The 13569-nt window shown below is 39.2% G+C and overlaps 1 protein-coding gene across 1 annotated transcript; it reads left to right on the top strand.

Moving 5' to 3' along the window:
• Window positions 1–324: 324 nt before the first annotated feature.
• On the top strand, window positions 325–12038 carry LOC103512441 (serine/threonine-protein kinase NLK-like; the record flags this gene model as incomplete). Its single annotated transcript, XM_008477204.3, is given in 7 exon segments — window positions 325–427; window positions 2805–3039; window positions 5271–5434; window positions 6255–6495; window positions 6949–7042; window positions 10333–10361; window positions 10364–12038. Coding segments are annotated over 7 exon segments (910 nt in total), but the record flags the coding sequence as incomplete, so codon positions are not given.
• Window positions 12039–13569: the final 1531 nt, after the last annotated feature.

The following is a 13569-nucleotide window of genomic DNA, read 5'->3' on the forward strand; positions in this document are numbered from 1 at the left end:
CTGGGTTCGATCCCACCACCCCGACAAAACAAAGCGGCGGTATTCAAATCCGCGATCTAGGCTCTCTCCTTTCGCAAGCACACGCGCTACCTTCCTATGCTCACGGCAACTAGGGCCTGGAAAATATAACCTCTTCGAAGAATGAAGACTAATTAAACAACTCTTTATCATGTCTTAAATTCAAGAATGGACAGCATTAAGCCAGAACAGAACATTCTAAGGCACATTTCCCTTGTGGGTGGTTCTTCTTCGCTGCTCGTCCAACATATAAGAGTATTGTTCTGTGTAATTTAACCGCTTCTTTATGTTTCATTTGTCCCTCAGGTCTGAAATATCTGCCACTCGCCCGGATTCTACCATCGACGGATATCAAGCCAGGCAACCTACTCGTCAACTAGTAATGTATCAGGCAACCTACTCGTCGAAGGTGAAGCTATCATTTACTTTCATCTCACCCTAAAGGGTTGACAAAGAACCTAGTTTGGGTTGGAAATGGAAATTATCTTTACAAACAAACTGTAACAGTGTTACGGTAAATGTGTAGAAAATCTGGTGCATTGTGAAAAATTACCGGTTATTTTTCACATTACCACTGGTCATTGAGTAAAGTAAGAAATAACTTCTATAAAACTCATTATTTTCTCACATTTACTCGCCGCTTATTTCTTCACAATTACCCGAGGTGCCTTGGTAACATGGTAGGAAATCAATCAGGAACGATAGACACTTAGCCGTGGCACCAGTGTCTTGTTTATCACATGGTACTCATTTTAACACATTCTACAGGTGTCTTTTCAATCCTTTTTTTTTCTATTATTATTATGATGAAGTGAAGTAACATTTACCTGTCTTGAATTTTTCCTTTAGAAACTGTAGATCTGTTTATTGGGCTATGGCAATGGAGGAACGTTTTAATGTTTTTAATTTTTAAAAGTATGTAGGTACTAAATGTGATTGCCACTAAAAATCCAAACGCAGTTTTTCTTACTAAAGATAAGTACCAAAGTTTGATAAAGAATGTGAATGAAAGTAGGTAAGTCTAAAATAGTTGGTAAAACACCTTTAGAACACGATCTAATAAAAAAGTTTGTTGTCATGAAAGTTGGGGATACGGAAAAACTCATTTGTCCCCTGGATAAAGGTGACCAAAGTGTTAGGTTTTATGCATATTTCGAAGAACTGAAATATTATTTTGCAATTTAAAAGAAAGGGGTTCCAAATATGGTAATTTGAATTTCAAAAGAGCATTAGAAATCTTTATTTTCTACGTTTACCACTGAGCATTGGCGATTTTAAAGAATTACCGGTAAAAGTAAGAAATTTAGAAAAATTTATTACATTTACCAGCACGTTTGGTAATTGTGAAGAATCACCGGTAATTTTTCAAAAGTACCAATTTTCTACATTTACCGTAACATGTACATTTAACTTAATTATTTGATGTCACTACTGATCTACCTCAGTGGTGTAGTGGTTATCACGGTGGACTCTGGATCTGGAGATTGGTGGTTCGAGTCCAAATGAAGTCATAAAATTTCATATAAGCTTAACCCATCTCTTGGGGCAGTTGCCCCTAAACCTAAGCCTCAGTTTGGGCTTTTTGGGTATGAGTGGGCTCGAGAGTGGGCTTTTTGCCTAAGATCAAAGTGTAGTTATAAAATTTAGCGTACTGTATTAAGTGGAGAAAATTCTGTGACAATGACAAACATTTATGCTTACGTAACACAATCAGAATTCCTTTTTCTTGACTTTATGTCATTGCTCGGATTTGAACCGCTGCGCTGTTCTTTCGGTTGTCAATCCAATGCCAACCCATATCATAACAGAAATCGGACAAAAAAGATTTGTGGTCTCATCGTTGGTAATTTTTTTCACAAGGATGTAAATTCTCGCGATCTCTATTGATATTTTTAGTCCGGTTTATAGTGGGTAGGGCAGGAGTAGAGAATTAGAGATTAGGTTTCATCGGATAGGAGGAAGTTCACACAAGTGTCGTGTGTTATCCTCACTATGAAACATATAACAGTGTACTGTACATCCTCTATATGAATATTCTACAATATGGATTATACAGCAGGGCTCAGAAGTCCTAGCGAACCCTTGTGACTTTTGAACGGCTTGGAATTTTTGAAGTTCCGTTTCCTTCTAGAGATAAGGAAGGGCCCATGGCCAATTCTCAATGGTGTTGTAAAAATCCAGGTTCAAATCCCGAAAGTTGCACTTCTAGGGTTGAATTTGTTTATAATTACCTCTAAAGTTTTTCCGAAAATGTTCATTAATTTGTGAACGAGGTCCCTTTCTGCATTAAGCGATTAATTTAAGACTTGAAATATTTGAATAAGTTAGTATTTTCAACGAGATTTTTCTCCTATTCGTTTTCTGTCCGCAGAAGCTTCTTTCCCCTCACTAACAAATTCTGTTTACTCTATTCAAGCACCTCCATCTTTTTTTTTAAGTTTTTAAAAGATGAGTGTTTCACCGCCGTTTTTATTTCGTAGCAATGAAACAACTGCTACATTGGACGCATGTGGTCTGTGTCGTAGCATGCCCATCCCGTAGTATGCCTCTCATCAGATGGGCGAGAAGAGGCACAATACTCCCCATTTAGGTGTTGGGTCAACACGAGAATAGCAGAAAGTAACCCGTTGAAATATTTGCAATCGAAAAACGAGTACAAATTTTTGTCGATGATGGGATTCGAAAACGAGTACAACATGGCAAGGAAGCGCGTTACCACTGGACCAACCGTGCCCCCAAGCGAATACCGTGGACTAATATGAATGTTCTCCCTCTCCCTCCTACAGATCTGTGATTTCGGTCTAGCCCGTGTTGAAGAGCCGGACCCTAACAAGGCCATGACCCAGGAGGTGGTCACCCAGTACTACCGAGCTCCCGAGATCCTAATGGGGGCCCGGCACTATTCAGCCGCGGTAGATGTGTGGTCTGTCGGGTGCATATTTGCCGAACTGCTGGGCCGGAGGATTCTGTTCCAGGCACAGAGTCCTGTGCAACAACTGGGCCTCATTACTGACTTGCTCGGTAAGATAATTGGCATTACTAAAAAAAAGGGGGAAGTAAAGAGTTTTAATATAGGGAAGTGTACGAGTAACTCATCGTCCCGAAATCGAAGAGAGAAAGAAGGTCAGGATAGGAAAAAGCTAGCCTCGAGAGAACAAACCTTATCTGTTTATAACTGCTGAGGTCTTATCGCCCCGAAAGCTAAGAGAAGGAAGACAGGATAGGTTAAAGTTCAACCCGGTCGGGAATCAAACCCGTAATCTAGTGTTTACAAGGCGGGCGCGCTACCCCCCAAGCTTCTTCTTTTTTTTTATTATTATTAAAGAAGACTGTACCTCGGTACCGCTTTCGCATTACTTCAAGGCACATTCTTTTACATCCATGCCTATCCAAGAACGGAAAAGTCTGGTTAGAAATTTTCCGCGGTAAAAGTAAGAAATTTAGAAAAATTTATTACATTTACCAGCACGTTTGGTAATTGTGAAGAATCACCGGTAATTTTTCAAAAGTACCAATTTTCTACATTTACCGTAACATGTACATTTAACTTAATTATTTGATGTCACTACTGATCTACCTCAGTGGTGTAGTGGTTATCACGGTGGACTCTGGATCTGGAGATTGGTGGTTCGAGTCCAAATGAAGTCATAAAATTTCATATAAGCTTAACCCATCTCTTGGGGCAGTTGCCCCTAAACCTAAGCCTCAGTTTGGGCTTTTTGGGTATGAGTGGGCTCGAGAGTGGGCTTTTTGCCTAAGATCAAAGTGTAGTTATAAAATTTAGCGTACTGTATTAAGTGGAGAAAATTCTGTGACAATGACAAACATTTATGCTTACGTAACACAATCAGAATTCCTTTTTCTTGACTTTATGTCATTGCTCGGATTTGAACCGCTGCGCTGTTCTTTCGGTCGTCAATCCAATGCCAACCCATATCATAACATAAATCGGACAAAAAAGATTTGTGTTCTCATCGTTGGTAATTTTTTCACATGGATGTAAATTCTCGCGTCTCACTTGCTCTCTCGCTCTCCTCTCTTCTTCTCTCTCTCTTCCTCCCCTTCTCTTCTTTTCTGTAACTTGAAGGGTCCCTTCGATGGTGAATGATTAATTGAGATAGGTACCGTACTTACCTACATAGGTACAGAATTATGTTGTGTGCTTTTTTTAAACGAGGGAGTGGAAAGAATACTTTTTTAATGGGTTTGTTTCTTCTATAACAACAAACTGTAACGGTAATAACAAAGGTTTTTTCGTCCTGAAATCGAAGAGAGAAGTGAGACAGAATAGGGAAATGTCAGCCGTTCCGAGAACGAACCTTATCTCTTTATCTGTCGAGGTTAAAATCCGTCCCGGGCGGGCAGCGAACCCGCGACCTAGCGCCAACAAGGCAGACGCTCTACCCTCCCAAGCTAACCAGGCTGGCTCCGTTTCGCTTTATTCCAAATAATATTAGTAATATACAGAGAAAAAGGATGTAAAATAATGCATTGGCAATAATAATAGGAATAATTAAAAAAATTGATGTACCTACGAAGAAGGAAAGAAAAGAGAATAAAACGAGAGAAAGAGAGAAGCTGTAGAAAGTACAATACATACTCGTAATTGCATTCTTTATCTACATGAAATTATCTTTGTTTCCTGAAAAAATTTCTATAGAGAAAAGTACACAGATAGAAAATAATAAAGTACCACGGATAGGAGAGAGAGAGAGAAAAAGGAAACCCTATCAGAATGAAATTATAATTTGAATTGAGAAAAGGAGAAGAAAGAGAAGGAGAAGAAGAAGAAGAAAGATCAAGTAGAAGGAAGCCCTTCAAGTTGTTTGTAATATTGTAATGAAAGAGAAGTACGAGGTACCTCGCTGCTCAGCCAGTCTAGTCAGCTTCAAGGATAACGCGTCTGCCTGATAAGCGCTTGGTTGTGAGTTCGAGTCTTTTTCCGCCCTACCCGGGATTTGAACCCCGCACCTCGGAGTTGAGAGTCAGTGCTCTTGACCACTCGGCCACAGAGACGGGCTACCCTCCAAGCTAACTCGTATATTTTGTTATGTCTTCAGGCACACCTACTCCAGAAGAAATGCGTCATGCATGCGATGGTGCCAAGTGTCATATGCTACGACAGACGCGAAAATCCCAATAGCCGGGATTTGAACCTCGCATCTCGGGGTTGAGAGTGAGTGCTCTTGACCACTCGGCCACAGAGACGGGCTACCCTCCAAGCTAACTCGTATATTTTGTTGTATCTTCAGGCACACCTACTCCAGAAGAAATGCGTCATGCATGCGATGGTGCCAAGTGTCATATGCTACGACAGACGCGGAAATCCCAATCCCTCTCCTCTCTATACTCCCTCTCATCTCAGGCCACAGGGGAAGCAGTGCATCTCCTTGTACAAATGTTGTACTTTGATCCCGTAAGTATAGCACAATGCTTTGTTTTTATTTCCTTGCCCTTAACTGAGTGGATCTATGAATCAATGAGGGGGTGGAGAGTATCGATACCGTGCCTTGAACTGAGTGGATCTATGGATCTCTGTGTACAATGAGGGGGCGGGGAGTATCGATACCGTGCCGTCAACTGAGTGGATCTATGGATCTCTGTGTACAATGAGGGGGCGGGGATTATCGATACAGTGCCTTCAACTGAGTGGATCTATGGATTTTTGTACAATAAGGGGGCGTGGAGTATCGATACCGTGCCGTGAACTGAGTGGATCTATGGATCTTAGTGTACAATGAGGGGGCAAGGAGTATCGATACCGTGCCGTCAACTGAGTGGATCTATGGATTTTTGTACAATAAGGGGGCGTGGAGTATCGATACCGTGCCGTCAACTGAGTAGATCTATGGATCTCTGTGTACAATGAGGGGGCGGGGAGTATCGATACCGTGCCGTCAACTGAGTGGATCTATGGATTTTTGTACAATAAGGGTGCGTGGAGTATCGATACCGTGCCGTCAACTGAGTGGATCTATGGATCTTTGTGTACAATGAGGGGGCAGGAAATATTATATTAACCCATTCTTGTCTCTTGTCCCCCAGACCAAACGTATCTCAGTGAACTCTGCCCTGTGTCACCCCTATCTGGATGAGGGAGATCTGTGGATCTCTGTGTACAATGAGGGGGCGGGGAGTATCGATACCGTACCGTGAACTGAGTGGATCTATGGATCTTTGTGTACAATGAGGGGGCAGGAAATTATATTAACCCATTCTTGTCTCTTGTCCCCCAGACCAAACGTATCTCAGTGAACTCTGCCCTGTGTCACCCCTATCTGGATGAGGGAAGACTCCGGTTTCACTCGTGTATGTGCAAGTGTTGCTACACCACCCCTTCCCCTACATCACCCCCCACCCTGTCCATACCGGGGGGAGGGGGAGGCAGACAGTACACGGTGGACTTTGAGCCGAGTGCACCCCAACCTTTCGACGACACGTGGGAGCGAAAGCTAACGTCCGTACAACAGGTGAAAGGTGAGTGATTTCGGTACAACAGGTGATAAGTAAGTCCTTTTTAGTATTGGTCCGTGAAGTAAGTCCGTAATAAATTTTCGTTACGGTCTGTCTCAGACCCCACCTCATCAGTTAAGTGTTAAAGGAAAGAGGTATTGAATAAAGTATGGGAATTGAATTCCAATAATTTGGGGCACCTAGTCAACTAACAATCCTATTTAGTAAACATATACTTTTTTTATCTTTTGGTCGAAAATTTCATTCCAAAAAGTTTGATTTTTTTTATAGGACCTATGTAGGTTCACTAAACTACACAAAGTTATCAGGAATCTTGCAGTAGTTATTGTCATAATATAATCTGGAGTCGCTCTCACTTCTTAGATTTTTTTCTACTTTTCATTTTATCCTAATTTATAAAGATATGTATCAAAATTTAACCCATTGTTGTTCTCTCTCCCTCCCACCCCCTTACAGAGGAAATGCACAAGTTCATCGCGGAACAGCTGAACACGAGCCGCGTGCCCCTCTGCATTAACCCGCAAAGTGCCGCCTTCAAGAGTTTCGCCAGGTAATGCGTCCTATAGGAAACCAACCCGCGACGACTCCCAACCAAAAACCTTCTCTCATACACACGGTATTGAACATTCTTTTTATATACGTTCTGTATACGATTCTCTCTCGATTTTTTTTTCTCTCTTTTTTTTAATTTTTTCCTCAATTTTCTTTTTAACTTTTCGTTCCCCCTATACCCTTTTATACATACCCTTTATCTTTGCTAATTTTTGAGTCTAACCTATAATTTGGAATCTCCTTTTCCGCCTTGCCTACTAAAAAATACGGGGTTTTCAGTCACTTTTTTTTCTCTCTCTCATTTCTAATGATTTTTTTTTTTTTTTTTTTTTTTTTTTTTTTTTTGTGTGCCAACATGCAGAAGGTCCTGGGTTCGAATCCCACCACCGACAAAAAAAGGGCGGTATTCAAATCCGCGATCTAGCGCTTTCCAAGCAGACGCGCTACCTTCCTATGCTACGCCAACTAGGCTGGAAAATATACCTTTGAAGATGAGACTAATAAACAACTCTTTATCATGTCTTAAATTCATAAATGGACAGCATTAAGCAGAACAGAACCATTCATAAGGCAATTTCCCTTGTGGGTGGTTCTTTTCTGCTGTCCAAATATAAGAGTATTTGTTGTTAATTTAACCCTTTATGTTTCATTTTCCCCTCAGGTCTGAAATATCTGCACTCCGCCCGGATTCTACATCGAGATATCAAGCCAGGCAACCTACTCGTCAATAGTAATTGTATATTGAAGGTGAGCTATCATTTACTTTCATCTCACCCTAAAGGGTTGACAAGAACTAGTTTGTTGGAAATGGAAATTATCTTTACAAAATATGTATGTTACGGTAAATGTAGAAAATCTGGTGATTGTGAAAAATTACCGGTTATTTTTCACAATTACCACTGTCATTGGTAAATGTAAGAAATAATTCTATAAAACTCATTATTTCTCACGTAACCGTTTAGTCGATATAGCTGAAAACCGCCAAAAAGCGGTCGAAAGCAGCAAAAAAGCGGTCAAAATACCGCCAACCGCAGCACCTATTTTAACCAAACGTTTTGTGTTGCATCCTTGTCACATTTGTGAACTACATACCAAATTTCAAACAGTGTCTTTGTTTATCACATGGTACTCATTTTAACAATCTACAGGTGTTTTCAATCTTTTTTTTTTTATTATTATTATTGAAGTGAAGTAACATTTACTGTCTTGAATTTTTCCTTTAGAACTGTAGATCTGTTTATTGGTCTATGGCAATGGAGGAACGTTTTAATGTTTTAAATTTAAAAGTATGTAGGTACTTAATGTGATTGCCACTAAAAATCCAAACGCAGTTTTTCTTACTAAAGATAAGTACCAAATTTTGATTTTTTGATGTCTGTTTCTGTTGTGGTAAAAAACAGAAGTTAAAAAGTAGGGGATAGAAAGTACTGAAAATTGTGAGCTCCGTATTTACCTATCCTTTTCCTTTTTCCCCCAAATGTCTCTTCAATTAACCCCTAACCCAAAAGTCTAATAACCCCCTCTTTATCTCTTCTTTTTCAACTAAAATTTTCCCTCTTTTTAAATAATTTCTACCCTTCTAACTCAAATAGTGTAAGCAAAACAGAACTGTACATATTTTTTCGCTCTATTTAACCCCCGCAAATTCTCCCTCGCCTTCTCTGCATTCTTCAAAAGCTATCTACAAATAGCCGAATCTGAGATGGGCGCAGAGTTTAAATTTAAAATAAATCTAATTCCTGCTAAATCCTTGGAATTTTGTATTCTTTCCCACCTCTTCTGTTTCTTCATTCAAATTTTCTGACAATTCATTGGAATTTCTCGAGTTTCCTTCGTCTCTCCTTTTCTCAGTTTGAAATCTGATTCCCTGATTCTTCAGAATCTATCCCTAATTTTCCTGCTAATGTGGATTACCTCCCTTCTGGCCTACTGTTTCTCGATTTATTTAAATCTAATTTTCCAGTTTACTTTTTCTCTTCCAATCCTCGATTGAAATAAATCTAATTTCATAATAAAATTCCTTTTCATTTCTCACTCCCTCCCCCCTCCTATCCGTTTCACTTAAATTCATTTTCCTCGTAAAATTCCAATTCCCCCTTTTGGCTTGGAAATATTTTTCTTCGTTTTTTTGATTTTTGGTTCCCGGAGAAGAGTTGCTAGTTGTTTCCCGTCCTCTCTCTATCGAGCAAGCTACTAGCATGGTTTGTTTGCACCTAGGTGTGTGTTTGTCCGTCCATTTGAACAAAGTTAGACAGTAGATTCCAAAGTCCCGACCAATCACTGAAGTAAGCAACGGTGTGTGTGGTTGGTGACCGTGTGGGCCAGCAAGTGCTGGCTATTTTCGGGGTGTAGTCAGTCTCGTGAGGTTAAATGAATAAATTAATTGAGAAGCTGATTATAATCCCAGCAAAAAAAAAAAAAAAAAAAAAAAATCTACCCCGAAAATTTTGGTCCTAAATTCAACTGTGTTTTAAGTTAAGTAAAGGGTTTTTAGGTTTAAAAAATTTTTTTTTTTTTTTTTTTTTTTTTTATTAATTCATTGTTTGAAAATCAAATAGTGGTAGACCCCCTTGTCATCTTATGTCCTGCAAAAGCCACCACCGTTTTTCCTATATATCGCTTTCAACGTTGCTTTTTACCTTCTCTAGAGAATGTTTTGTACATATTTCAACTTTTTTTTTTTTCGGTGTTAAATCTTTAATGGAATAATGGAATTGTCATTAATATTTTTTTGGTGATCGACAAATCTTTTACTAAATTTTGGCCTGTAAGGTGCGCGCGCATTGTAAAAGTTTGAAAATTAGAATTAGAAATAATTTCAATTTCAAGGATTGCCTTTTGAAAGAAAACGTACTTTTAGATCAATGATGACTGGTTTAGCATGTAGGGAAGTGCCGGGTTCGATTCCCGGTGGGGTAGGAAAATATGTTTTATTCTCCAAGAAGAGCTGGCTCGAAAATTGAGATTTGAAGTTTTTGATTTCTAGTTTAAAAAGAAAAGCTCACCTCTGTGGCCGTGTGGTAAAGAGACTCTCATCTCGGAGGTGCTGGGTTCAAATCTCAGTCAGGGCGGAAATTTTCTAACCAAAGTTAGTAGTATATCTGGAGGCCATTGGAATCTATACTTCAGATCTAGATAAATAGGGGTCGGTGCTTATGACACAAGAATGTTGAAGGATTTAAAGGAAACAAAAATCATTGAATTAGGAAAAAAGAATCTCATGTTTTTTTTTTTTCAATATGTATAATGTTCCGGGGTCCCCCCCCCACTATACCATTCTGTTCACAGCTCCAACGTAGCACATCCTTCGGAACTCCCCCCCTCCCCTCTCCAGTGGGAATGACATACGGCCGGCCGACGTAAGCGTCGGTGTATATGAGAGAGAAACCAATAGGCCCCCCGCCCATCTAGGGAATGGGCCCCCTGGGTCCCGCCCATCAGGGGAATAGGCCCCGGCCCGATTACTAAATATTACCTAAGATATAACAGAAATCCCACTCATAACTGAAAATGAAGTCCCGCCTACCTAAAGAATAGGCCTCGCCCAATCATGAAATATTCAAGGCATATAGACCCCACTTATCAGAGGAAATGAAGTAATGCCTACCATGGAAAAGCCTAACTAGCTTAACTCCATACACAAAAAAATTACTCCGAGGTTTAGGTGTAGAGGCCCTTACCTTAAATGATGGGTTAACGTTATACGAATTTACCATGGAAAAAATGAACCCTTGATTTTTTCGTATTTGAATTTGGTGGACAGATACTTTCGTATTTGAATTTGGTCGACAGATACTTTCGTATTTGAATGTAGTGGACAGATTTTGTAGTTGTATCTCCTCGCCAAAACTGAAACCATAATTATTTTTATACTGTAAAGTGTTCCTTAAAGTGCGGTTAATTTTGGCGAATTTTTACCTTGAAACCTTGAACAAGGTATATAATTGAATCCAGATAATTTCTGTATGATTTTTCATGATACTTAGTACATACCTAGGTACCATGTTTTTTTAACTCGGTACATAGTTACTTATTTTAACATGGTACTTGGTAGCTACCATGTTTTTTAACTTGGTACATAGTTGCTTATTTTAACATGCTACTTGGTAGCTACCATGTTTTTTAACTTGGTACATAGTTACTTATTTTAACATGCTACTTGGTAGCTACCATGTTTTTTAACTTGGTACATAGTTACTTATTTTAACATGGTACTTGGTAGCTACCATGTTTTTTAATTGTGGCGGAGGTCTCCTCTCTTTCTCTCTCATATTCGGATATCAAGTGTCTCCCCCCTCTCTCTTTCTCAGGCTGTGATGTGTTCATCCCCACCTCCCTTTCTCTCTCACTCCCTTCTACCTCCTCATCTCTCCCTCTTCTTATCTCTCTCCCTCTCACAATTCCTATCCCCATTTCTCTCTCTCTCTCTCTCTCTCTCTCTCTCTCTCTCCCTCCCCCTATTTCTCACTCTATTTCATTCCTGTACACCACAGTCGTCTGCTGTGAAGAAAAAAAAAACTGCCCGTGTGTTTGTGTTGGCCAAGACAAAAAACCCTACCAGTCACCGGAACTCAGCCTTGACGTTCGCACCACCTCTCTCGTACACCTAAGACTGAAGAGCTCACTTCCCATTGGTCAATAGGAGTCATGACGTCACAGGAGTTGCATCAGTTGATGACTTCATTGATGTAGGATTGATACAAGTGATGACTTCATTGATACAAGTGATGACTTCATTGATTCAAGTGATGACTTCATTGTAGTAGCATCGATGCAAGTGATGACGTAATTGATGTAGCATTGATGCAAGTGATGACTTCATTGATGTAGCATATGATAACGTAATTGGAGGGAGCATTCATTCAAGTGATTACTTACGTCATGGACAGTGGTGGACAGAAAAGTTCCTGGTTCTTATACATATTACCCAGAGGCTGAATCATATGAAAGTAGGTATATTTTAGTGTTAACTTAGGCTGAAAACAGAGTGGAGAGCAAAGAGCAAAAAGCATTGAGCAGATAGAAGCAAGTGACAACTTACCGCATAGAACTGAGAGCAAAAACCTCTATGCTCTAATGGCCGATCTTACCACTGAAAGTTAACCCAGTGTTTTCTTTGACGTCACCCATTTGATTTACTCAGGCCAGTATTTTTTTTTTCTTTTTTAGTCTTTATTTATGGTGGCAGGGTTCTCCTCTCAGAATAAGAATAACATAGAAGGAAGGTTTGGGTCTTTTTACATATCAAAGTCGAAGGACAGTTCACGAACAACTGACTAACCAAATTTGTTTAGTCAGCTGACAAAACTCTTCTCTCATTGGTGGATATTTTCTGAAAATTATTGAAATCTTTGTTTACATTTTGCAGTCCCGGTCTGTATTTTCAATTTCCCCCGATTTCTGAATGGTTTTATGAATTTTTAAAGTCAATAATGGATAAATAAGATAAGATACCCATCGAATTTACTTAGAAGTTGTTAAAAGTATCGTAAAAAAAGCAGAAATAATGTTTCAAAATTTCTGTAAAAATCATCCTACCCAGGAAATTATTCATGGTCCGGCACTGGTACCAAATCAGCTGATATATAACCTTCGATTTGAAAAGTGTCTTTCGTTTTGGTCCTAAACCTTCCTTCTATGTTATTCTTATTCTGAGATTTCTGAGGTTCTCCTGAAGGAGCTCTTCCATATAAATACGTACATCCATCCAACCACTAGTGTTTGTGTGAATTTCTTGAACTGAGGATTATCTGAAAACTCTCTTTGGTAAAATCTGGTACAAGCTCTCTGCTCCACTCCTGTATTTAGCCTCACGCAATATTCTACTGCCAGTGACTTCTATAGTTGTAGCCAAATACCATTATTTGTTATTCCAAACATGTCACCGTATGACAGTACATAGACATAGGGCATGATAATACAATGTAGTTTTTATTCTAGTAGACATAGGTACCTGAACTTGCTGGCAAGAATTGAACAGAAATTTACAGATTTACACCCATATTTATGAACAAAATACTGGCTTTCAAGTCGCACTGAAGCATCCATTTTAAACATCTGATTGGACAAAATTGTCTTCAGTCTGACTTAAGAGCGAGAATTTTTGTTCATAAAATGGGGTGTTAGTATTTTCAATTTATTTTGTATATAAAATAATTTTATTGAACTTCTTCAATGGACAATTGTCATGATGATGTCATATAACTAGTCTATTATTGGCCATTGTTAAGTTTTAAATTTAAATCTGAAAAAGTTAAGTTTTAAATTGAAAGAAATTGGACATATTGGGTCCCCAATTGATAGAATACCTGAATTTCCGGTACGCAACTAGAACGTCTGTACGCAACTAGTATACAGCCAACTGAGCCAATTTTGCCAGCAAGTTTAGGGCTAGGTAAAGTTTTTAACTATTCCCCCCCCCTCTCCCCTCCTTATTAATTTGTGACGAATTCCCCTCCTCTGTAAGTTGTAACATGTATTTTGTATCCTCCTCAATTAATATTTAAAATGTCCTATGTAATTTAT

Source organism: Diaphorina citri, unplaced genomic scaffold (genome assembly GCF_000475195.1).
Source record: "Diaphorina citri unplaced genomic scaffold, Diaci psyllid genome assembly version 1.1 scaffold838, whole genome shotgun sequence".
Classification (NCBI taxonomy): Eukaryota; Metazoa; Arthropoda; class Insecta; order Hemiptera; family Psyllidae; genus Diaphorina; species Diaphorina citri.